At 27.6% G+C, this 27,157-nt stretch overlaps 2 protein-coding genes and 1 long non-coding RNA gene across 5 annotated transcripts; 1 reads left to right on the forward strand and 2 right to left on the reverse strand.

The window, feature by feature from the left end:
• Nucleotides 1–112: 112 nt before the first annotated feature.
• LOC136079859 (uncharacterized) lies at nt 113–5,672 on the reverse strand. Its single transcript, XR_010638277.1, has 7 exons — nt 5,368–5,672; nt 5,144–5,273; nt 4,941–5,039; nt 4,745–4,812; nt 4,503–4,622; nt 1,149–1,283; nt 113–498 (listed from the first exon to the last, which is right to left on the reverse strand). It is a non-coding gene; the product is annotated as an uncharacterized LOC136079859 (long non-coding RNA).
• A 9,295-nt stretch (nt 5,673–14,967) lies between these two features.
• Nucleotides 14,968–18,035, reverse strand: LOC100203247 (uncharacterized). The gene is made up of 3 exons (XM_065796514.1): nt 17,122–18,035; nt 16,856–16,958; nt 14,968–16,777 (listed from the first exon to the last, which is right to left on the reverse strand). The coding sequence occupies exons 1-3, from the start codon at nt 17,689–17,691 to the stop codon at nt 15,150–15,152; spliced, it is 2,301 nt and encodes a 766-aa protein (XP_065652586.1). The 5' UTR covers nt 17,692–18,035; the 3' UTR covers nt 14,968–15,149.
• A 2,590-nt stretch (nt 18,036–20,625) lies between these two features.
• LOC136079860 (uncharacterized) lies at nt 20,626–26,676 on the forward strand. 3 transcript variants are annotated; one of them, XM_065796517.1, is made up of 8 exons: nt 20,626–20,734; nt 23,728–23,922; nt 24,103–24,245; nt 24,409–24,496; nt 24,693–24,850; nt 25,066–25,247; nt 25,544–25,703; nt 25,822–26,676. In XM_065796517.1, the coding sequence occupies exons 1-5, from the start codon at nt 20,678–20,680 to the stop codon at nt 24,717–24,719; spliced, it is 510 nt and encodes a 169-aa protein (XP_065652589.1). In that variant the 5' UTR covers nt 20,626–20,677; the 3' UTR covers nt 24,720–24,850; nt 25,066–25,247; nt 25,544–25,703; nt 25,822–26,676. The 3 variants fall into 3 exon arrangements, with proteins under 3 accessions (XP_065652589.1, XP_065652588.1, XP_065652587.1); XM_065796516.1 differs by having other exon boundaries at nt 24,409–24,850; nt 25,544–26,676; XM_065796515.1 differs by lacking the exons at nt 20,626–20,734; nt 23,728–23,922 and having other exon boundaries at nt 24,113–24,245; nt 25,822–26,235.
• The last annotated feature ends 481 nt before the right edge of the window (nt 26,677–27,157 follow it).

The raw sequence follows: 27,157 nt of genomic DNA on the forward strand, positions 1-27,157 counted from the left end.
TTTATAGTGGTTGTTTTACACAATTCAAAGTTGCGAAACATTAAGTAATACACTTTTAGAAAAACGCCTTCAAATTAAAAAAATTAAACCATCTGTCAAATTAACATAAAAAATATGAGGTGAAAAAAATTACCAATTATTTAACATTATTCAAGTAATTTACAACTGACATAGGTCATATCAGTGTGTAAGGCAGAGCCATTTTCCTCGACATTACGAAGTTCAACACAATACGTTTTTAGTTACTGACACAAAATAACAACACTTCATATTGCTTTAAACTAACGAAAAGCATAATTCTTGTTATTTTATTTATAACATGAACTTTAATTAAATAATACTAGCAGTAAGCAACCCGTAATACGGGTTATTAGTAATTAAATCATTGCTTATAGTTAACGACAAAAAAAGACTACATTAACATCGTTAAGTTCTTTTTAAAATCTGTTACACACAGCAGGTACCATAAAAAGAAAGTTAAGTGAAGCCTGCCAACACCTAAAAAGAGAAATGAAAAATAATTACAATTTTTAATTACCAAAGTATCATTTGCATTTTATTGTTAGTAGAATATAGAAGATAATAATATAACAGAAAATATAAAGAATTGAAAAAATAGCTTTAACAGCCCAGCTCTATCAACACAAAACACAGAAACAATAGCGCATAGCATAAGATATTTGTAAGCACATATTACAGATGTTACTATGTCTTTCCAAAATAATTAAAAAAGAAAAGATTATAAAAAGGCTAGACAACTTAACGTAAAAACACGGCTAAATAACACCACAAATTAATAAGATACTTTATCAACTAAAATACTTGAACTAAAAAAGATTTTATTTGCTACAATATTGAACAACTAAGGTTAAACAATTTGAATAATTACATCATAAAATAGCAAGCAACGCGTAAAATATTTTATATACATAGTCATTATCAATTGTGGTATTTAGAAATACGTAAGAGCTCAGTAATTACATGTTTTATTGATGCTCCCTGTACTAATTCTCATTTAACTCTCATCTAAGAGAGAGAGGGAGAGAAAGAAAGTGTTTCCAAAGCAGCATATTAAAAAAAGTAAAGGGCACGCAATAAATAATATTAACTGGTTTTATTAAGTCACCAGTAAACAAAATTATTTTTACCTTTATAATTTGAAGTTCCAGCTTCTCTCTAACTGTTGACTAATGATTAATAGAGTAAATTTCGTATCATTAAATTTACAAAATTAAAACCATATTTCAATGGTAAGCAAACTAATCAAGTGATGACAAAGGTAACTAAAAAAAAAGAATATAATTATGTTTGAATTTATAAAAAAATAAACAAACATTAACACTGCTTGACATTGAATTCTGGCAAGTAAGTTTTATGCTTGCCGAGCAGCATATTTTACATTTCAACAATGACTAATTTCATCTTGCCTAGCTCTATCTCTTACATTCAGACAACAATTATTTTTTCCTATTAGAATTAAAACACAAATAAGTTCTTCGCCTATTAATAGCCATTTCAATTTCACTGTATTCTTTAAACATACTACCAGTAGTATTACTAGTGTTACAATTGGATAATAAATAAATGTGAAAGAATCTTACAAATTGTGATCTTTTCTAGTTAAAGACTATATTTTAACTTAAGATTAATTGAAATCCATGTCTTTTTTTAAGTGTGTGTGTGTGTGTCTATATATATATATAATATATATATATATATATATATATATATATATATATATATATATATATATATATATATATATATATATATATATATATATATATATATATATATATATATATATATATATATATATATATATATATATATATATATATATATATATATATATATATATATATATATATATATATATATATATATATATATATATATATATATATATATATATATATATATACATGCTGTTTATCAAAAATAAAACAATTTTTATTTACATCAATAAATTCTAATTTAACAAAGAATCTAGACTGTAAGTGTAAAAAATAAAGCAATATCAGTCAGTATATTTTACTCTTAAGTAATAAAAAAAATAAAGGAATTCAAGAGTATGTGTATATTAATATTTTCTAAAAGAAAATATTCATATGCAGAGAAATATAAAATATACTGATATATAGGCACATTTATGTATATAAACTTACTTGTCAACAAATTACAGATAGTTTTCCATGTTAAATACATGAAAATATATCTTATAAAGAATATACTCAATACAAAATTAAAAAAAATAGCAAACTTACTAAAATCAGTACCAGTTCTACTGCCTAAAATTTTTTATGATTATTAACCCTTTTAATAATAACAAAAAATAACAACAAAGTGATCTGAAGTGACTAAAAATCCTTTCACCTATTTCTAATTGCTCGAAAAAATAGTTTTCAGCTCAAAACTTGGTTAGCTAAGTTGCTTAGTTTTTGAAAATTTGAAAACAGAAAAGTAAAAAACCTGGAACAAACATTTTTATATTAAAGCTACTATATTTAAACAAATTAAATTAAATAAAGCTCTAGGACTTCCTACTTTGTTGATGGCAAAACTACAACACGTCCTGGTCTAATATTATGATCATTTCTAAGGTTGTTTACATGTTTGTGTAAGGCATCACTCTGCTCGCTTCGTTGTTTAGGTTAATTGTCTAACTGAATGTCTATAATTGTAATACTAAGATAATGTAACATGATTTCTAACCAATGTAGCACATTCAGGGTTGTGAACCATTTAATTATGCCAACCAACATCACCCCTTGGAAAAAATAGAGAATAAACCATAGGATCTAAGTTGGCAGACATACTTGATGTAGTTTTGAGAAGATGACCTCTTGGGTAGATAACAACATCCCTGGACGCAGATGGAGCACCATCTTTGCCAACAAATACAACTGAAACATCACCATGTGAAGGGAGATTATAGCAATGTCTATTTTGACCTTCAAGTAAAGACTTTTTAAAAACTGAGACTGAGCAACCTTCTATAGCTGCTCGGCAAATTTCTTCATCTTTCACTTCAACTATGTTTTTAAATGCAGGAGAAATTGAGTTCTCTTTACTAATAATAGTTTGCAATCAAAACATTAAATCATTTAAGCAAAGATCATTACCACATTGTCGCATTATAAAATTTACTGCTGAAAGTGGATCATAGATGTATAGTTGACAATATGTCAATGGAATATCTTGATTTGGCCTAAGATTACATAAACGATGAAAAACTTGACCACATATTTCAAAACATGGCGACCCATGATTCATGGGTTGAACTACATTAGCTTTAAATGAAGCAAAAGAAAGACAGGCGTTATAATTTCTAATTTTATTTAAAAAAATTCAGATTGGCATTTCCATCTGCATAATTTTTTTTAAATAAATCTTGTAAATCTTGTGGAAATGGTGAAGGTTGCGATAAAACTACTTTTCCATTATGGCAATATAAAAAATGTGTTTCATCAGGAAATTTCTTAGCACCACAATGCGGACAAATACAATTCATTTCTCCTAAATAATTACAATCTGGAATAGTATTATTTCTTGCTATAAAATGCATACTTGCATACCTAGCAGCATATCTAGTATTTTGTTGACTATTAATTTCATCTTGCCTAAGTCTATCTATTTCATTTCTGCAACGATTATTTTCAACTCGCCTGACCAAGCTTTCCTCATATGGGTTCGAATTATTTGCTGCTTGTCAAGCAGCATTTCTAGCATTTTATTGATTATAAATTTCATTTCTGCAACGATTAACTTGCCTATTAACATTTCCATATTCTAAACTAATATCTGTTTCAAGCCTAATACCATCCATTTAAACTTCATTTTTAATTGAAGTAGTAACAAAAAATCTTAAACAAATCTTGAAGAACGTGATCTTTCCTATATAATATTTTTTTCTACTCAGCACACACAAATAATTTTATATATAACAAACTGTCATTTAATATAAATTATACAATATTCTTATGACTTTAAAAATATATATATATATCAGCTAGGAGATGTTTGAAAAAAAATTAACTTAGCAAATAATAATTAAAAAAATTATTAAAAACCTGCAATTTAAATAATAAACATACTGTTAACACAGAAAAATTAAAAAAACTAACAAACATTGTGAACCTTTTTTTGCAAACTTCAATATTATTTCTTTAAAAATGTTATTAGTAACTGTTTTTAAAAAAATCACAAAACTTTACAATATTTTGTTTTAGATTTATCAGATGATGGATTGAAAAAATTTTCATTATTTATTGGAAAATAAATTCTTGAGAATAATTGTTTATTATTTGCAAAATATAAAAATAAGCTAATTTTTAATTTAATAGTAATTGTATGCTCTATTCATATCTATACTAAAACTATTGCTAAAGCATTGTTTATAGTAACTCTGTAAGGTATAGAAACACTGAAATCTGGGAAAGAAAAATCAAAATTTTAAGGAAAATAAAAGAATATATAAATCTGGATACAATAATCAATACCTTCTCTAAGACTTTTGCTAGAGCATTGTTTTAAAAGATTTTCGTTACATGTAGAACTACTTAAATTTTTGTTTGAACTTTGTTCTAATTGTTCCTTATTTGATGTAGAAGGACAAAATTCTATATAAAAAAAATTAATGTTATTTAAAAATCATTATTATTTACCATGTCTTTTTTTAAACATAAGGCATGAAGTTAAAACTAAAATCAAAACATTGTTTCTATAGAATTTAAAATAATACCTTGTTTCTCAAAACTCTTGCTAGAAAATTGTTCTAAAAACTTTCTGTGTATGCAGAATTACTGATTTCTGAAAAATTGAATAAAATATTTTCAGAGTATTTTTTTATTCATTTACATTACAGGTACAACACATTGTCATTCATTTAAAATATCAATAAAGTTAACTAATTTACTTCATTATTAAATATTAATGACCTTTACTACATAAGTTCTTTTTTTCAATTACAAAATCAACTTCTTCTCTGTTAGATTTATCAAAAAGTTTTAGTTTCTTACATGCAGGAACAACCAAATCTGTTTAAAAAAAAATCATCAAAAACAAAACTAAAACATAGCATTTCAAAACAAAAAATTAGAGTATTATTAAAAATGATTTGAAATATAAAAATAATTTTTACTTTGTCTACTTGTTCTTCTATTGACTGTATTAATTCTATTAATATTAATTTTTCTTGAGGGGAACTTAGTTTTTCAGTATCAAAGATTGAAAAATTGAGTCCGGATGTTTTTCAAAAAGTTCTCTTTTACCTAAACAATTGTAAATATTGTGGTATAGAAAGTACTGACATTTGTATAAGTATTTATCAAAACTTATTTAAGATGCAAAGTAAAAGTTACCCACCAGTAATAAAATGTGCAGAACAAACATAAACATTAGAAGACTTAAGAGATCACTGCTTCCTACATGCACTATTATCTGCAGCACGATTTATCGCATTTAGCCATTTTCTTCGAAGTACTTCATCTTGAGGAAGACTAGAAAACTTAAGTTCATGATTTTTTTTAATATTGTTAGTGCAACCAACAAAACAACAACTTTTTGACATTTTTTAAAAAAAGTACTCAACAAACCGCTATGGATTTTTTAGTTTGTTTTCCCCCAAATAAAGATGGTTAATTTCAAAAAAGAACTTTTTATTACGATGTGACGTCACGCAGACTAGATGGATATATATATATATATATATAAATATATATATATATATATATATATATATATATATATATATATATATATATTTCTATAGTTTGTTGGGTTTAGGGAGAGGGGTTGGATATTAGTGATTCTTACGCCAACACTTACGTCACTTTTAATTAATTTTGACTTTCGTCCAACATTTCCGTGTTGGACGAAAGTAAAAACCATTAATTTAATTACAAATTAATCGTTTTTTAAAAAAACCACAAAAACGCAAATTTAATTGACCAGAATGTTTTTAAAAACATTCTGAATGTTTTTATAACATTTTGAATGTTTTTAACAATATAAACAATGTTTTTATTTTTATTTTTTTTAATAAAATGTTTTTATTTTTATTTTTTTTAATAAAATGTTTTTATTTTTATTTTTTTTACTGTAAATCATGCGCGGAGTGTTGCTACATCGACTATCTTATAGCCTGACTCGCAAGGGAGTGCTGCTACATCGACTGACAAATAGCCTGACTCGCAAGGGAGTGCTGCTACATCGACTGACAAATAGCCTGACTCGCAAGGGAGTGCTGCTACATCGACTGACAAATAGCCTGACCCGCAAGGGAGTGCTGCTACATCGACTGAGGGTTTGGTTGGGGCAGGCAGTCTATCATTATTAAAAAAAAAAATTCCGGTCTAGCATTTTAATTTTTACTTTTTGTCAACAAAATATCGAAAAAACTGTCGGACAACATCTCAGGGTTCTATATATATATATATATATATATATATATATATATATATGTATATGTATATGTATATATATATTATATATATATATATATATATATATATATATATATATATATATATATATGTATATGTATATATATATATAAAATAGTATAGGTATTAAAAAAAATTAAAGCATTAACTTTTATAAGTTATAAATATATATTTTGTTATATGACTGCATATTATAATCATCCGGCTATGGGTATTATGTAATAAAGTATAACGAAGTCTTCTTAGCTCTTGTTCCTCATTGGTAGTAATATGGGAACATTTTCAGTAATCAAATAATAAGGGTACAACTCTAAAACTAAGAATTAGGCTTTTCGAACTCTGTGGCCAGTGGTGGGCTAGGCCGGTTGGATATTTCCCGGTCGGCTGGTCCAATTTAAAGCTGCAAACCCAGCGCAATTTAAACTATCATTTCTTGTTTTTTCTTTTAAAAAGTTACAAAATATTTATGAATGTATATACATTCATAAATATTTATATAAAATTATACTTTTGTTTGAACTCTTAATATATATGACAAGTTTTGACAATTGCATTAATATAATGTTTTGACATCATAATATTCAATGATAAAACGTTTTTTTAATTTTGCCGTAGAAAGTTACTCTTTTATTATACTATAACATAAATAATCAAACAAATGGCTAGATCAAGAAGACATCAGTTTGTCTTATCACCGAGCCCCATTGTGGCTTTATTACAGGTCGTTTTTTACAATAAAATATATAAAATCGTGATAAATGCTTGTGATAAAATATATATAAGATGTGTAAAACTACGTTTCATAATTGATATAACTGTTTATAAATTCGTTTTGTAAAATTTAGAACAAATAAATAAAGTTTTTTTTTTTTTTACTAAAAAAAAGAAAAAGAAAAATCCGTAGATAAAAAACGCTTTGGTTCAGATTTAAATGTATTTCTTTTGATAGTAACAATCTGGGGAAAATTTTCCACAAATAAGGTCTGCGGTGTTGGATTAAGTATTAATTTGACTTAAATGTAAATTTTGGGATGAAAAAGTTGTTATATGAGAATCTAGTAGGGTATTTATGACTTACTTCGCTAAAATAGGGTTGAATATCGGCGGTGATAGTCCATATTTTATTTTGTACACAAACTGTAAAACAAGATGTATGTTAATTTTGTATGCATTCAACGCTCCAAGTTTGCATAAGAGAGATTCACAAGATACTTTTTTACTTATTCCAAAGACAATTCTACAGTTTTTGTTTACTGTAGAGTTTTTTAAGCTTAGTATAATTTGTGCTTGCTCAGGCCATGTTACCATAGCTTAGGTGACTATGTATTAATGAAAAGTATAAACTTTTTCAAAAAATGATGTTTAGGAAAGGTTTTGCTTTATACATTAATGAAATGTTTCCTGAGAGCTTTCTCTCTAATGTGCTTATATGGAGCTTCCACGACAAATTTTCATCCAAGACCACACCTAGAAAGTTTATGAAAGTTTCTCTTTTTATATTAGTACTATTTATTTTGAGATCAGGTAGTTTAAAGAGGAATATATTCACTTTTATTTGGTTAATGAAATAAGATAAATTTGGACTTTTTGACATTCAAAGAGAGTTTGTTACACCTGAACGACTTGTTTATTTTATGTAATTCTTTGTTAAGTATGTTAAAAAGTGTCTTAATGTCTCTATGTGAATAAAAAAAATTGGAGTTATCCACAAATAAGATTAAACTTGAAAAGTTCAACTTTGAATATCTTATAGTAATTAGAATAACTTATAGTAGTTTTGTTATTCGTAATAGGGGGAGACCAATTTGATTTTTTATGAAATGGATGCCTCGTTATCTCTTTGGTCCCAAAATAGAGTTGTTGGAGAAGGGTTGTTTTAAATCTTTCAAAAGCCGTTATGTTAATATTAAGTGCCGTATTTGTAATTGAAGGAACAAAATTTAATTGGGAAACCCCGCAAGGCGCTATTTGTTGTTTTTGTTGTTTCATACTGAATATATTGCTTTCTGTTAGATAAATAATCTTTAAACCAAAGTAAGTTGTTATTTTTTTAATCCATACACTTCAAGTTTTTTTAGAAGAATGTCGTAATTTATGGTGTCAAAAGCTTTAGAAAGATCAATAAAAACTGCTAACGTAAAGCAATCATTACTAAAAGCATTAGATATATGAGCAACTAGCTTAATTATAGCATGGTCGATTGAGTGTTTTTTTTTTAAATTCAAATTGTTTACCGTATAAAAAATTGTTTTCTGTCAAATAATTGTAAAGTCAATTATACATGACGCGTTCTAGGAAAAACATGGTAAAACTGATATAACCCTACTGATATATTATAATATAAATATTATTGGAAGTAAATATTATCTTTTATTTTATAGTATTACAAAGCATTACATAAAATAATGGTAAAATATAAAAGGTTACCAAATTTGTTCAAAACCACAAAAATTACTTTGAAAAACATTGAAAAAATAAATAACACGTACAGATATAAAATAATCAGTTTAACGATGTACTTACATCATTATGTTACATTTATTTACGTAAATAAATGCGATAGTTATTTATTTGATAGGCTGTGTTAAATTACAATGTTTCTACAAATCCCATATACTAGTGTAAGCTATTCAGAGTGGGACGTAGGTTTGTCAAAATTGAAAATGTTTTATAATATGAATATGTCAAAATGACTAAAATCTTAAAAATATCAATAATGAGATATGTAGGCACGAAGTTAAAATTTTTGGTCAAAATGTAATTCAAGAGAAATTTTATGGATGACGTTCCGAGCAATTTAAATAGAGTTTCTTTTAATACAGCTTTACTAATTTTTTTCAAAAATGTAAAGTCACGATACAGTGGCTTTCAAAAATATAAAGTCACGATACAGTGGCTTTCAAAAATATACGATTTTTTAACTATTACTTAAATTGTTTTCAAACTTTTTCAAAAAATAAAATAAAGTAGAAAGATTATTTTTGAATTTCCATTTAGAATTCATTGTATTACAAAAATAAATAAAAAAATTTTTTTAATGATTTTGGTACCAAAATCAGTCAAAAAAAAGTAATCAGGTCTGTAAAGTTATAAAATGTATAGTTTGCAAAAACATGCGTGCAGAATTCTGCACGGATTTATAAATGATTGTAAAGTAAAATGTAAAGAAAATGATTCGAATCATTTACTCTAAAAATAAGCGTGAACACGCTAAACCTAAATGAATGATTTGAAAATGATGGATATATTTGAAATAAATATCTTTCAGCATTTAATTTTTATGTATCGATTCAACAATAATCTCTCTCCTGAAAACCTTAATAACTAAATAGAAATGAAAACTATTATTTAAGAGCAAATATAAGTTACATATAAACTGCCTCAAAACTTTAATAAATATACTGAATGTAGCATTGCATATCGAGGTCTAAATAAACGGGATATTATTAAAAAAGGATTTAAATGTATGGGAAAGTCATTAAGTTCATTTAAATTTCAAATCAAAAAATAAATTTTTAAAATGTAAGAATCATTTGTGCTTGAGCAACTCTGAAGCTATTTGATTTTATTTTTTCAGTTTTTTTATCTTTATTTAATTTACTGATAAGCGCAGCAGTTTCATGCCCGTTAAAAAAATAATATCTATTATATATTAATATTAATATTAATATTCTATTGAAAATATTTAGGGACTCTATGAAAAGATTGCGATGACGTGTTGTCATCATCATCTTCTTTGAACTGAGTCTGTTTAATTCTTGAGCTTGAGTCTGTTTAATTCTTTATTTCATATAGATCATTGTAAAAAATAAAAGTTTATATTTTATATTGAATAAACAAAAAGGTGCTTGTTGACAAGATTTTACAGCCTTCTTTTTTTTTTTTTTTAATTTTATTTAGGTACCCCAAGAAGTCCTTACGGTATTATCACAGAGCACCGCGGATGAGCATATAATTGGAAGTTCACACCTCCTTCCTAACCGATGTCGCAAAACTTGCCCAGAGGTGGGGTTTGAACCACCTCTGGGCAAGTACACTAACACTGCGCCACGGCTGCTCTTCTTCGTTCTACGGACGTTTTTTTCTTTCTTGTATATATGTACGTTGATTAATTTTTATTAAACAGCAAAGCAAATGAACTTTAAGAAAAAAAAAGAAAAAGTCAAAAACTATAATTAAATATAAGTTTCAAAAATATAAGTTCTCGCTTTAATTTTTTATTATTATTATTATTATTAATTAGGTAGGTCGAAGTCATTCAAATTTATTCAAACTTAAATTTTTAGAATTTGGGAAATCGAATTCAAAGTGTTCAAAATTTGTCAAAATTGAATTTGACTCAAATTCGAACTTCAAATTTATTCAAATTTTGTCAAATTTCAATTTGGTCTTTTAAAATTTTGTCAAATTAATATCAATATCTTTCGAAACATTGTTTTTGTAACTAAAATTTTCAACTTAAGAGCAATTGTTTTTCAACTTTCGAGAAATCATAGCCGCGGTGCATTGTGGGTGCATTTCAAGGAATCAAATCAATTAAATCAATCATAGCCGCGGTGCAGTGTGGTTAGAGCGTTATACTCACAACCCAAGGGTTATGAGTTTAGATCCCGCTTGAGCACATAAACGTTGTCCGTTAGGTTGGAATTGAGAACCTACTAATTTAATGCTAATCGCAAATGGTTGATAGGGTGTTTTAAAATCTAACTGGCTTTTTTTCCTGAACCCGCCCCTTTGCCGAGACGAGCTTTGGCTGAACCTTCCACAAAGACTTCGGTTTTTTTCCTTTTCAAGAACAAGTTGCTCTTTACCAACCTGAAAAAGAAATCGAAAAATCAAAGTTTGGCAAAACAATCCTATTTCAGAGATATGGTGCACAATATGGAATACAAAGTTGATTAAACCTTGTTTTACAAAACGGGTAATTTATAAAATTATTATTTCTTAAGGTGAATTTGTTTATGGATTTCAAAATAAATAAATCATTATAAACTAAAGGGCATGAACCGTTTTTTCGCATATAAATGAAACAAAAAAAATTAAATACATTTAATTCGTATCATTAAGTATTCTCATATCCATAAAAAATATTCTTGTGCCTGAGAATCGATCTGCAAAATTAGTTAAACGCGTAGCGTGTTTTTGCCGCCGGTAAAAACGTATTATTTACATTTTTTTCTGTACTACCCCAGGCAGTAGTTGCATAAATTATATAACTGAACAAATGAGTAATAAAGTTGTGTTAAACATTTTTTATTTAAATATATTCTGGTGTTGCATAAGATTCAAATACTTTCAGACTAATATGTTGTTTCCATGTGATGTTTCCGTCAAGATAAACACCTAAAAATTTTATCACCAAATCCATTTTTATTTCAATTTGATCGATAAATATTTGCAGCATCTTTTTGGGTACGGAACGGTTTTTTGTTGAGGGAATGAATAAGAATCCATTTTGTTTATATTTAGGGTTAGTTTGTTGCATTTGAACCAATTTGATTAACAAAACCACTTTTTGAAGTTCATCATTTATAGTCAAATAGAGTTTAGAGATTTAAGGCTTTATAAAATTTATTTACGAAAGTTTTTTATCTAACGAAGAAAAGAAGAGGGGGTGGGGGAATGCGACACCTACCAACCTCCACCCACCCAAAGAAGGTAATTTTCAAGTTTTAGTCGGTTTTTTGAGGAATATAGTCTAGTCGGGGTATTTGACAAATTTTAGTCGAGTGAATTTTAGTTTTGAAGATCTTTTTTTCATTTTAGGAACCAGTTGGTACTTTTTAAGGATTCGCCCCCACCCCGTCTCCTCCTCTCATTTTATTTGTAGAATCGCCTCTGTGCCTAATGTTCTTATAAAATTATAAATTTTAAAAAGAATTAGAGATTTTCCTTACAAACTGAATAATTGCAAGTTCAGTTGAGTTATTTTTTTTTAATTTTATATTTAGTTTTACAAATGACCTTGGATGATTGTTAAACTCCATGTTGAGATTTTGGATTTTTGAAAAATAAGACCGTAATTCTTGAGTTTTTTAAAGTATATTGCTATTAGTTTTTCAAAACACGTCTTTTCCAAATAAGACGTAGTGATTTAATTTTATTTCTATACTTTATAGGCTTCCGAAATGTAACGATTGTTGCACAAACAATTCCCGTTAGACAATTAAAATCAATTTGCATAATTCTCGTTGGAAAAGAATTAGCGTTTCATGTAATTTTCTTGGGCATGCAGTAATGATTGCAATACTGCAATTTCCTCGGGCATAATTTCGACAAAATGGAAATTTTATTTGAATGCTTAAAAACCCATAGTGCTAAACTTACAATTTTTTTGCAAAAAAAAACTTAGTATATTTTTATAAAAAAATGGAGCGTTTTTTTTAGCGCTCCTCGATCGTTTGCGCCCAGGGCAACAACTCATGTCCAAATTTGATAAAATTTGAAACTCAAATTTGAATTTAAATTTTGTCAAATATAGATCTTAAATTTGAATCCAAAATTCATCTGAGCCTACTATTAGTTATCAAGGTGCCTTAAGATCATTGGTCTTCTCACGAGCACCTCGGAGGAGCATTTAACCGCGGAGGAGCATTTAATTTTTTTTATCCAAAACAATTCGGATTTCAGAAAAATCTTTCAACTGAACATGCGATTATTGAATTAGTCGATCAAATAAATAATGGCTTTAATGAAAATAAATTTACCTTAGGTATATTTATTGATCTAACTAAAGCTTTTGACACTGTTGATCATTCCGTCTTGTTAGAAAAATTAAAGTATTATGGGGTAATTAATAAGGACTTCAATTGGATTAAAAGTTACCTTACTGATAGAACACAATATGTTCATAAAAAAGAATACGGAATTCTTAAAGTCCCCTGTGGAGTACTCCAAGGATCAATACTAAGCCCTCTCTTATTCTTAGTTTATGTAAACGACTTAAGTAATGCATCAGTGAAATTAAACCCAATTATGTTTGCTGATTATACAAATCTCTTTCTTTACAACTATAGTATCAAGCAACTTTATGCTGACATGAACTTCGAATTAAATAAGATAAATGATTGGTTCCAAGCAAATAAACTCTCATTAAACGTTAAAAAAACAAAGTATAAATTATTTTATAAAAAGTCGCAAGAAGTAAACCTTCCCCTAAAACTACCAGATCTTTTTTTAAATAATAAAGAAATAAAACAGGAAGACTCTTTAAAGTTCTTAGGGATACTTGTGGACAAGCATTTATCTTGGCTTCCCCATATTAAATATTTACAATCAAAAGTTAGTAAAGCCATCGGCATGATGTACCGAGTTCGTCCTTATGTTAATATTATATGTCTTAAATTAATTTACTTCTCTTTAATTCATTGTTTTATCAGTTATGCCAATATTACATGGGGCAGCACGCAAACTACTAAACTTAAAAAAATACTTAGTGTTCAAAAACATGCGTGTAGAATTATACACGGAAAAAAAAGAAGGGAGCACACGAAACCCTTAATGCTTGACATGAAAATGATGAATATTTATGAAATAAATATTTATCAACACCTAATTTTTATGTATAAGTTTTCAAATAACCTAACTCCAGTAAATTTTAATTGTAAGTTTAAAAAAAATATAAATGAAAAGTATTAGAACAAACCAATCAAATTTCTTTAAATTGCCTAAGAAACTAAACAAGTTTACAGAGTGTTCAATAGCATTTCGCGGACCAAAAATATGGAACTATTTTAAAAAAAAGAAGCTAAAAAAGATAATATGGTAAAATCATTAAACTCATTTAAGTTGCTAGCAAAAAAACACATTTTTAATTCGGAGGAATTACAAGAACTCCGTTAAGTTTTATCAAAATAGTTTTACTTTTTTATTCTTTGAGAAATTAATTGTACATATCTTTTGTAGTTATTTATGCAATGGTGTATATATTTTAAATCCTTGAGTATTTAAATTTGAAGCTTTTACATCTTACTTTTATCTGCAGTTTATTTGAACATTTTGACGACATTTTATTTTTTCAAGGGGCTCTATGAAAAGATTGTGATGGTATTGTATCACCCATATCTTCTTTGAGTCCCGGTCTGTTTTTTAAATTGTCTTATTTGTTTATATATTTTATTATGTGATAATCTTATGTAACTTATTTTATTAAACAGCAAAATATATTCTAAACTAAAAAAATAACCTAATAAATAAATAATCTAATAAAAAAAAAACCTGGAAGTTCACGCCTCTATGCTTACCTATGTCGCTTATTGGGCTAGTTTTTGGATTAACAAATTTAAAAGATAGTTTTATGAAATTATTTTATGTTCTGATATAAATAGTTGCTGTTATTCGCCCATTAAAAAAAAAATCTTAATTGTGGATTGGCAATTTGTAATGAAATATTTCGTTTCCTAATATAAAAACTTTAGCAACATATTTTAGATTAACTAGAAATAACTCACACTTGGATTTTAATTCTCACTTTAATTATTTAAGTGTTAATTTAATTTATGCATTGATAAGCACTAGAGAATTTAAAAAAAAGTTTTTGAATTTTATTTACATGAACTTATTTTTACATATACGCAACTATTACTTGCTTACAATATGCAACATTGTACGCAATTTGCACGTAGCGCAACTGTTGTTAATTTATTTATAATTTTATTTTTACGTCAACGTCGTATTTTATTTTAGAAGAACTTTTATTGACAATTACAATTCGCTTGATAATGTTGCTGAAAACGAAGACTGGACTTCTTTCGTTGTATTCATACTGTCTGCATTGTAAGACTGGGCGTCATTTGAAGTTTCCGCACTATCTGCATGAAGCATCTCTAACAATAAGGCATTTTGTAAATTATCACGCATTTCATTGTCGCTTGAAAGAAGTTGCTCAACACTAGCGTGTTTAGAGCTTATGCTTGTCGATGAACATTCTTCAAAATCAGACTCATAATTCCATACTTGACAACTTGGTTTTTCCAATGTTTTTGTGTTCTCTTTTTCACTTTGCAACTCCGTTGTGGAGTTACTTTTATCTTTTTGTACTTCAGACTGTGTTCTATTTAACGTTAACATATTATTTTGTAAATCAGGATATAAACAACTCTGTTGAGGAGAAGCACATAAGTACCTTGAGTTATCTTGATTACAAAACTCCCAGGCAGGTATTGCAGATTGGCACGATGGACGTTTTTGCATGCTTTGATTATCAAAATCTATATTTTGTGGATAACGCAGATTCGGGATTAAATTTAGGCTAAAAGTACTTCGTTTTGATAAATCTGAATACTGTCTTCTATTACAACTGGTGCTGCTTTTTGAACGAGAAGGGTATGTTTCATTTCGATATTTTTTTTTGTAAGATCTTAAGTAGTTTAGATTTTCTCCTTGACAATGTTCATCCGTTTCACTTGTCTGAGTAAAATTACTAAGTGTTTGGACAGATGAAGAAATAACGGAATTTTTTATTTGATAATCTTCTTGTTTATATGGGGGTGGGTTAGGAGATATGTTTGAATGTTTTGACTCTTTTGGATTTTCTACTTTACGTAAAAATATTTTCCGGCAAAAACGATCTGCAGTTATTGATATAAAAGCAATTAGTACTATTAAACATGTGATTGTAAATATACCAATATAAAGACTTGACCGACCTAAATGTTTTACCTCGTTTGCATGTTGCATAGCTATTGGCTCGTCTAAAATGTTTTCTAAGCAATACTTTTCGTCTTTTTTGTTATGACAGTCAAACACTCCATCGCAGCGCAAAGAACAGTCAATATATTTCCATTCGTCACAGATAAATATTTTTCTTCCAGCTATATCGACGCACTGTTCCTCTACAGGTGCTATAGCCTGAAATAAACAGTTAAGGCGAAGTTTTGTTTCCGCGCTATTAGTTCTATGAGAAATCAATGACACAACTAAACTATTGCTTGGTACTAACATATTCTCAGGTGGAGAATTTTTACCTAATGATTTCCAATAAACAACGTTTCTTTGAGGTAAAATAAATCTCAACTCATCATAATCTCCGTTGGAAGATTCATACGATTTCCAAGCTTTGAATTTCAAAGTCATATGCTTACCATGTGGAACAGTAATGGTCCAGTTGCACGAATAAACATCCTCTAACCATCTGAGAGGTAAAGTAAAAGAACCTGAATATCCATCAAGTAAACCTCCACATGCGTCTTCTTGTACATAAAACATTTTGATTGACGGTAATAGTTCTGTGCGCGCTGCAAGTTCGTTTGGTCTTGTTCGGTATAATATACGCAAAATGTTTGTTGCTGTTCTTAATTGGTTCATTGGAGGATTTTCTTCGCAAAAATCCCCTACAAAAGAATTTTTCTTTATTGAAATAAAGTAAAGATGTTAAACAAAATATCAACAATTGTTATGTAATTTCAAACCTAATATGTATCCTGCTTCATCGCTACCTTCTCTGATATAAATATTGCTGTATAAGCAAGACCCAGGAGGAAGATCAAATTGCAAGAATTGAAGCGATAAAACCTAAAAAAAAAGTCATTATTATTGAAAGTTATTTTTGAATATAAATAGTTGTTAACTGGTTAAAATTCTTAATTACAATTATTATTAATTATATAATTTATTAAAGTCCCAAAAAATTAGGACTATTAATATAGAAGCATTTTAGCCTTAAATTAAAACAAACTTTATTTTGAGGAGCAAGAATAGTCCATGAGCATTCGTGAGGTGTTGGTGACATGTAAACATAAGATGGCACAGAAATGTAGCCATTTTTATTTGTTAGTACTCCACCGCATCCTTCACGCTCGAAAATAGAATAAAACGTTCGGTTTCCGTAGAAGTTTTCTTCGGAACTTACTAGTTCTACTGTCACTTTATTACTATTAGAAAATATAATATCGCCAGGGTCATTAGTAAGGTTATACAATGTTGAATCGTTTGCATCAATTATATTTAGCTTATCTTTTGGACCAATATTGAATTTTTTAATTGTCAAAACAACTCTATCCTCTTTTGGCATATCTATAACCCATGTACACTTCGTATTTACGTGATAACCATACGGATAATTTGGACTTGTAATAATTCCAAAAGTTTGATTTGTATAGCGGTTATTGCAGCTTGAAACTTTTGGTACCGTAATAATATCATTAATCAAGTTTGCACTGTGTTGCCCATATGCAACACTTTGGGAAATCAAAACAAATAGAAAATACATGGTTATAATTTCTAAGTTTTTGTCAACATTATTCATTAAATTAAAATTTCTTTCGAGTTTTTACTTTTTATTACTCAAACAATATATGCATTTCTTAAATAAAAAACTGCTGCTTGCTTGCAGCTACCTCAAAATTCTCCAAAGATTTGTAATTGCCTTAGTGTTTCGGTTGGTTTAGCTTTGGTTATAAAGCGTGCAAAGGTGTGTAAAGAGGAACTCAACCGATTTATGCTTTGAAACTTTAAAACATTTTTTGGCTAAATTTTTTTTTTAAACTTTATCTTTAAAACTTTTGAAAAATTTGATGGAGAACAAACAAATTTATTTTCATACTCACAATTGTTCATCTGTCACAAAACTTTTTCACAAATTTGATCTGTAACAAAACTGTTGGGGTAATGAAAATACGGAATACTACCATTGTGTTGAATTTGTATCGACTAAAAAACAATCGTATTTATTATTATTAATATTAATAAGTATTACTATTAATCGTAAACATCGATTGAATCGATTGTATCTATTGAAAAAAAAAAAATTAAAACTTAAACTTAGTGACTTAAATTTGTTTTTTAAAATTTTTAAACAAAAATTTCTGAAATTAAAACCTAAAAGAAATTGAAATAATTCAAGCCACTATTTAAAAGCTTTTTTAGCAAGAATTCTTATTTCGTTTTTATAAAACCATTCGATAAACATACTTCATTATCCCATTTAAAGCTATTTTTATTTTTTTTATTTACATTTTCATAACGACATATTAGTTACAAATTTTTCACATCGTAATATAAGCAAAATATACTGCCTTTACAAAAGATTATATTTAACCAAATACTGATAAAATACATTTAACAGAAAAAATAATACTCAGTTAAAAAAAAAGAAACAATTGAAAATATAAATAAATTAAGGAAGCATTAGTTGAAAATATTATGAAGGACTTGTTAAGATAAATTATATTGTTATAGGGATCTCGTAGAAGACTGAATAAGTCTTATCATCGAGAACCTTGGCTATTACGCAAGATACACATAAACATTGTTATTCTTATGCACAAATATTTTAAATATTGTGATAAGATTTTGTTTTTTATCTAGTTGAATTATGATTTGTGTCTGTGTATTTAATTTATTTTTTTGTTTTGTTTTTAATTTTTTTTATTATTTGTTTTTTTAATGTTTTTAATGTAAAATTCCTGAAATGTTCAGGCAAAAGAATTTCCGTCAGGGTCCGTGAATTTTTCCACCGGAACGTTCGGGTGCTTTACCGGAAACATCAAGTTATTGGCCTGAAAATGCGAAATAATTTTTTTGCGCCAACAGCAATCACCATTGAACTTTTTAGAGGTCGCATGTGATTGCATTCTCTCATTTTAAATTTTTATATTAAAAATGAGCATAAAAAAGTTGTCAGAGTCAAAGTTGGCAAAATATTTATTATCAAAAGGAAAAAATATGAAAAGAAAAGCTTAAAAGTAAGCTATCTTTTCATATTTTTTGCAAACGTACGTAAAAGACTCTTTTACGTACGTTTGCAAAAAATATGAAATATACACATATATACACATCTCTTTTAAAGTTTAAAAGAGATGTGTATATAGTATATTTACATATTTATATACGTATATTTACATTTGTATATATTATATTTACGTACATACATACATACATATATATATATATATATATATATATATATATATATATATATATATATATATATATATATATATATATATATATATATATATATATATATATATATATGTGTGTGTGTGTGTGTGTGTGTGTATATTGAATGTATATATACATATGTAAATATACAATGTAAATATACACATGTTTAAATACATTATGTATATATACATGTTTATATTTACATATGTATACATTACAATTACATACATATATATGTGTATATTTTTTGCGAACGTACGTAAAAGAAATGTGTATATAATATGCACATCTCATTTACGTATTATATTATACTATATCATATTATGATATAAAATATCATAGTATATAAAATGTAGTATCATATTATATATAAACTATGTATGATATATGATATACATAATAGCACAAACGAGAATAATATCGAAAAGAGACTTACCAGTACCATCAGGTCAGATTATCCTTATGTCAAGTAAAGTTACCAGTAGCAGGCTACTGGTAACATGTAATCCAGTACAACCTGCTTCATGTTAACGTAAGGAAGGGCATCCGGTTTTAAAACATAGCTTCAACTCTTTCATAATGGCATTTATATGTCATTATGAAGAACCATCCAAACCACACCAGTGTAACCAAATAGATGTAAAACTTACAAAAAAAATGTATATATATATATATGTAATTATATATATATGGATGTATGATATATATATATATATATATATATATATATATATATATATATATATATATATATATATATATATATATATATATATATATAGATGTATACACGTGTATAGATGTCAAAATATTTTTTTATTATTTATCATTTCGATATACTATATTGATATCTATATTATTAATAATGTGTATCTTTTTATTTAAAAAAGTTTATAGATTATACACATCACATACTACATAACTTTTATAATAAAGACCATATAGAATGTGATGTTTACACGTTACATTCTATATGGTGTTCATTATAAAAGTTATGTAGTATGTGATTGCATAATCTAAAAACTTTATAAATAAAAAGATGTACATACAATGAAATTTACAAAGTCAAACTTAGTTTAACTAAGTTTAAATTTGTAAAAAAACTAAAAAATTAAAGTAAATAAGTAATAGATGTGCAATCCTACTATTTTATTAAATTGTTGGTTATAATAATTGTTACAAAATAAATTTAATTAAATAATTATAAACTGTATTTAAAGACAAAAAGGTTTCTATCGAAACACAAATGTTTAGTTTTTATTCTAAATATACTATTGATTATTATTTTAGGTGAAGAAATTAATGGGTTAGTTTTTTTGGAGTTGTACGCATTATTGCTGCATGCGATGGGCATCAAAGTGGGCCATGCCATTAAAATTCAAGCCATAATTGAGGAAAAAAAGGTTAACAATTTAATAAAATATAATTATTATATAATATAGACTGCAGAAAATATTTATTTAGTATTTATTTTTAATTGTATATAAATTATGATGATTAAAGTGAACATTATTTTTATACTTTACATGATATTTTAAAGGGTTTGTTACAACTGAGTTGTTACTTGTGCACAAAGTTTTTTCAAACCACTAATGATTATACTTATCATTTAAGAAACACGCACCTGTTGTTTGAACCTTGTTTTTTACGAAACTCATAGGTGTCATGATACTTTGAAAGAAGTTTTAAACCATTTAGATATTACAATGCAAAATACAGAAAATTAATTCTTAGCCAAAGATTGCAATGAGGTTTCATTTTTTGAAAGTTTAACAAAAGAAAGTGTAGCAAAAGAAAGTGTTTTTGTTGCACCTATTGTAGACGAGTATGGTGTTTCACAGGCAGCATTAAATGTTTTGATGTCTTTGCAATCTTCTAGTTCCATTTCTCTAAGCACATCTCAGTTCATAATGGATAGTTTAAATGAGTTGCTAAATGATATTATTAATTATCTGCTTGCCAAGACAGACGTTGTGTTAAAAACATGTGATACTGCAACAATTAATGCTCTTTCAGAAGAATTTAACACATGGAAAAATCCTTTTAAGTGCATTGATACTCATTATAAATTGTTGAATTATCTAAAACTAAAAGGTCTCTATGTTGAACCTGAAGCAAATTCAATAGGAGATCGGTGGGAGGTGTAAGCGAGACAGATCAACAAAGCAACAAATGCAGGTGTGTGTGAAAAATAAATTTTACCTTATACCAATTGAAAAAACCTTGAAGTTGGTTTTAAAACAACCTAAGACTTGGAAAATTTTAAAAAGAGACAATGAGTCAGCAAATGATACAGCAGAAGATTGGTTAGATGGTAAGCATGGCAGGCAGCTAAAAACATATGCCAAACATTATTCTCCTAACAGTATTCATGTATTTATTCAGATTTATTTTGATGAGGTAGAGACAACAAATCCACAAGGATCTAAAACTGGAATACACAAGTTAGGTTCATTTTATTTTACAATAAAAAACTTTCCACCAGCTGTAAATTCTGCGTTAAGCAATATCCATTTGTTGGCCTTAGCACATTCGCAAGACATTAAACGGTACACCACTGATCCTGTTATGGAAGTTATTGTTCAGCAATTAAAAGACGCGATCAGGGTTTTACAGTTTTTTGTGAAGGAAAAGAGATAAATATTCGTTGTTTTTTAACACAAATTGTTGGTGATAGTTTAGGGCTGCATGCAATACTTGGATACATGGAAAATTTTAGCAGTGCTTTATTTGCTTGTGACTTGTGTATGGCGACTCAGGATGAGATGCAAAAAGTATTTTGTGAGTATTCTCTTACAATGAGGACACAACAATTATATGAGCAACATACTGAGCAACTTAAAAATGGTACCATTTCATCTAAAGAGTGTGGCATCAAACGGCCATCAACTTTAAAAAGTTTGAACTATTACCATCCTGCTTGTAATGACTCAGCGGATATAATGCATGGTTTATTGGAAGGTGTAATTCCGTTTGAAGCCAGTTATTTTTCCGCCACATAATTTATGACTTAAAGCTTATTAATCTCCATGGGCTTAATTGTCATATTAAAACAATGGATTATGGTCTGGTTAGTAAATCAAAACCTAGTTTTATACGTGAGTCACATTTAAAAAGTCACAACTCATTGCTTGGACAACGGTCAGCTCAGATGCTGATTTTGTTTTTACATTTACCATGTATTTTAGCTGATGTTATTGACAAAGTAGATAATTTAAAATGGCGTTTGTACCAATTGCTAAAGCAGCTGACAGAAATTATTTTATTGCTAAACTCTGTACCTGCATGTTTTGTATTTAAAAGATCTTGTATCAGAGCATCATGAGTTATTTAAAATATGTTATCCTGATAAAAGACTTTTATATAAACATCACAGAATGGTTCACTATGGTACTATAATAGAGAATAGCGGACCACTTTTACATATGATGGTAATGCGGTTTGAGGCAAAGCATAAATTTTCTAAGCGTCTTGCTCATATCATTTGTAACTTTAAAAATATAGCGTTTTCTCTTGCAAGCAGACAACAAATTTCTCGTGCTTTTGTTTGGATGACTAGATGTCCATTAAAAGGGATTTCAGATGTTGGAAATGGTACAATTATTTCATCATCAGATATTAGGCATAAGTCATTAATTTTACATCTTATTGGTGAAAAAATAGATGTGTTTATGACTGAAAAAGTAGTCATTTTTGGTCAAAAGTACCAAACTAAGATGTCTGTACTTCACTCTATTAGTGATGAAGGTGAACAGTCATTTGTTAAAATTGAACAAATATATGTTCATCAAAACGTAATTTATTTTATTGGACTTAAGTGGCATGTCCACATGTATTGTGATCTAACTCTATCGTATTGTAGTTCACTTGATTCAGAGCCTATATGTTTGAGAGCAAGTGACTTAGCAGATTATAAACCTTTTGATGCTGTTCATTGTTTAAAACCTACATGTAATATACGTGCATATTATTTTACGTCACTAATTGCAATTCATTCAACACATTCATATCATTGCAATGTATTTAAATGATTTTTCATTTTTTAATAGTTTGTATAATTTGCTTAATTGTAAGTTCTTAAAATAGCAGTTTAAGAAAAGCTTATTATTGAGTTGCTAAAAATAATATAAGTAGTTTGCTAAACTAAATGTAAAAGTATTTATACCCCACTATAACTTGTCCAAAACAATAAATGTATATATATATATATATATATATATATATATATATATATATATATATATATATATATATATATATATATATATATATATATATATATATATATATATATATATATATATATATATATACACATTTGTTGTTTTGAACAAGTACACTACTCCTTTAATAAACAGCTTGAGAAGTGAATATAAACTTCTTTTTTTTTTTGTAGAAAAATGATATAACATCTACATCTTTCAGTTTAAGTGAAACTTTAAACAGCTTCCTTGATGAGTCAGCTTTGTCACCAACATTATCATCGACAATTCAATCTTCACCTGATATTTTAAATGAGTCAAGTAAAGTTAAATTAAAGGTTTCTACTATTGATGTACAGGTTGCTTTAAGATCGGATAACACTGACTTTGTAAGTATACCTTAAAAGTAATTTTTTAAAGTGTTTTGTTTATACTTAGTTCATTATTTCAAACAAAGGGTAATAAGCCAGGATTCCCCCACATTTTTTGCAACAATAAATTCCTTTTATAATTAAAAAAAAACAACTAAACTTTCAATTTATACAAATGAAGATTTTTTTTAAATGTAGAACATAGTATGTAGTTTGCTTGATGAACATCAAACAGGTAAGCTTGTTTTGGCAGAGTATGATTCTACGGGTGCACTTATTAAATGGCATCAAGATATGATCCACATTGTTGTTAACTCAATGGTCCATAGAGTTGGAAATATGTAAGTTTATGTTTATTTCGGTAATATTAAGGAACTATTGAAATAACACTGAAAAGTTTTGTTTAATAAAAATTATCTATAAAGCTATTTATAAAAATTTATCAAACATTTGCTTAATATAAATTTGGCAATACAAATATTTTCTTAAATATATATGTTTTAGGTATCCTTCCACAAAAACTAAATCTAATCTTGCAAAAGCCATTATCACTGCCTTTCCAAAGCTACATTCTGGTGGAAAACTTGGATATGTGAGACTATTAGAGACATTTTATTACTTTTTTTTTTACCTTCCTTTTTTTTTTCTCCCTAAGGCCAAAGGGACCACTTCAGTCAAGGAATGATTATTATTAGTAGCAGTATCTTCACAATTTGTCAATTATAAGTTTGTCTATGAGTCGTCTATGAGGTGATAAAATCTAATTTTTCAAAAAAATATTTTTGTAGCCCATATACAGAGTATGTAGTGGGTAGTAAGAAAAGGAAGGTCACTCCTCATGGTCAGATAAAAGAGAGACTGAAAACTATGCGAAAACATGTTGGTGTTCATGTACAAGCTTGTCGAAAGAGAGTTATTGTTTTAGCAGAAGAGTTCCACTCGTCCGGTATTTTAATATTAAGTATATTTTTCATAAACTCTTTCTTCGTTTAATTAAGACATTTACCTAATACTCAGTATTGAAATTAATTTTCCAAATAAAGCATATAAACAATCAGCTAATAAATCTAGCTAAAATAAACATTTAAATCTATATATATATATTGAAAAATAGTTTTTTAAATTTATTGTGTTATAAATAATATATATTTTTTTGTATAGTGCCTTTCTCAAAAGAACTAAGTATGATAGAAGAGTTGAGATTTGATGACTTAGGCTTTGAAAGAAAGTTGGACTATATGGAAAAAACTTCATGCTCTCGTCGAAAATGGATTGTGAATTGTAGGCCAACATTTGAAGATTTACTCAAAATATTTCCGCCACTAAAAGATCTAGCCATACACGTAAGAATAAAAGTCACCCTATTATCATTAAAACCTTTCACCAATAAATATTTAAAATTACTCAATCACAAAAATTAAATGTATTGTAATTCATACAAGATACATCTAAGATGTATCTTTTATGAGTTAAATGATACATCTTTTGAATTACAAGATACATAAAAGTTACAAGATGATCTTGTAATTTTTAATTATTTTTTTGTCCTAAAGGTTTTGCTAAAGTATTCTTAGTTTTGCTGAAGTAAAATTAAAGAAAACGATTTTACTAGCAGTCTTATACTATATTCTTATCTTAGTTTCAGAAGGATTTCTGTTGCAATTTTCCAGAGTCAAATGATTTTTTGGCTCATTGGGAGCAAATAGCGCCACATTTTATCTCTTGGGCAAGGCAAAAGACAAGTTTGATGGTGAAGCAGATTCTTGCTGAGCTTGATATGCAAGACAACCCTTCTATAGGTATCTAAGTGTTATAAAACAATATGACAGGGTGTTATTGATATTTAAAATCATTATAATAATTTATAAATTAATTAAAGGATTTCACTAACAAAAATTATTTGTTTTTTTAAAACAGGAATTGAAATGGATTTTGCATTCTTATTACTCCCCTATATAATTAAAGTGCCATCAAAGAATAAAAGTTGTGCATCAGCTGCTGAAGTCGGGCTCTCAAGGGAAGGGGAATACATAAATACTCTGCGAATGTCCGAGTTAAGCAAAGTCCTCGGTATACCGAGATACCGGTATACAGATTTTCAATTCTCATTGAACTTTCTGTACATATTTAGAGAGAGTTCAAGGGGAATTGAAAATCTGTCCGACTTATCCATTGTCCAAGTTAACAGGATTCTACTGTATGTTTAGTTATTAAATATAGTAAATATAGTATTAGTTCTAAGTTGTTTATGCTGATATTTATATTTATTATGTATCAAAATTACATTTTTAAATGACTTATTTTACTTTCTATATTGCATCTAAATAGATATCAACTCCGATGGAAGTTGTGATTTAAAGTCTTACTCACAAGCATCCTTTAGTCATAGCTTTGGGTACTCATTGCAGTGTCGAACAATTATTTATTGTCACGGAGTGTCGAGCTATTCCTGTCAACAGATGTATATCTTATGCTGTGGACATATTAATTAAACTTTATTTTTTAATAAACATGGAGTACGCGGAACAATGTAGCCACATATTGTACTTTTTGCAACATACCGTGTTAGGTTACCAAGATGAAATGCATCTATCGAGAGGGGCCAGTGGCTTGTCTCTTTACCTTAGACAAAAACTTAATCAATTTTAAATGCTGAAACAATTATATTCTAATTATTATTTTTTATATTGAATTGTTAAGCATAAATTTGTATTAATAATAAATTTAAGTATATTGACTGTCTGAAAATCAAATATCGTTTTTATGTCTAAACCGAGTTCATTTATAATCGCAATTTGGCATTTTACTGAAAATTTAACATCTTCAGGCCTAATAAAAACTAATATCGAATTTACGCCTTAACCAAGATGATTTATAATCGTTTATAATTTGGAATTTTACTGAATATTAAAATGTATAAACAGTTCATAAATATACATTTTGTGACGATTTATTGCAGTTTGTGACATTATTTTCTATAGCCCAAAATTAAAATCATAATAAATTAAGTAGTAATTATTTGTTGAATGTTAAAAGGGCTGAAGTCCACAGTGTTAATTGGTTTATAGGTTCTTTAAAAATAAGATAAAAAAATATGTATGCTTTTACGATAAAAAACATCTCCTTCAAAAAAAAATTGTTTTTTACCTGAATCTAAACTGGTTCAAGTTTAAGTATTTTACCTGAACTGGTTCAGGTTTAGGTATTTTACCTGAACCTGAACTGGTGCAGGTTCAGGCATAAAACCGGAACC

The sequence above is a fragment of the Hydra vulgaris genome, chromosome 04, assembly GCF_038396675.1.
Source record: "Hydra vulgaris chromosome 04, alternate assembly HydraT2T_AEP".
In the NCBI taxonomy this organism is placed as follows: Eukaryota; Metazoa; Cnidaria; class Hydrozoa; order Anthoathecata; family Hydridae; genus Hydra; species Hydra vulgaris.

Bases quoted from the DNA above. Each gene is read 5' to 3' on its own strand.
- LOC100203247 (XM_065796514.1), bottom strand. From the start codon at position 17,691: ATGAATAATGTTGACAAAAACTTAGAAATTATAACCATGTATTTTCTA. The intron at 16,959-17,121 runs GTTTGTTTTAAT...CTTTTTTTTTAG, and splicing joins TTCTTGCTCCTCAAAATAAA to GTTTTATCGCTTCAATTCTT. The intron at 16,778-16,855 runs GTTTGAAATTAC...ATTCTTTTGTAG, and splicing joins TGAAGCAGGATACATATTAG to GGGATTTTTGCGAAGAAAAT.
- LOC136079860 (XM_065796515.1), top strand. From the start codon at position 24,772: ATGCGAAAACATGTTGGTGTTCATGTACAAGCTTGTCGAAAGAGAGTT. The intron at 24,851-25,065 runs GTATTTTAATAT...TTTTTTGTATAG, and splicing joins AGAAGAGTTCCACTCGTCCG to TGCCTTTCTCAAAAGAACTA. The intron at 25,248-25,543 runs GTAAGAATAAAA...TTCTTATCTTAG, and splicing joins TAAAAGATCTAGCCATACAC to TTTCAGAAGGATTTCTGTTG.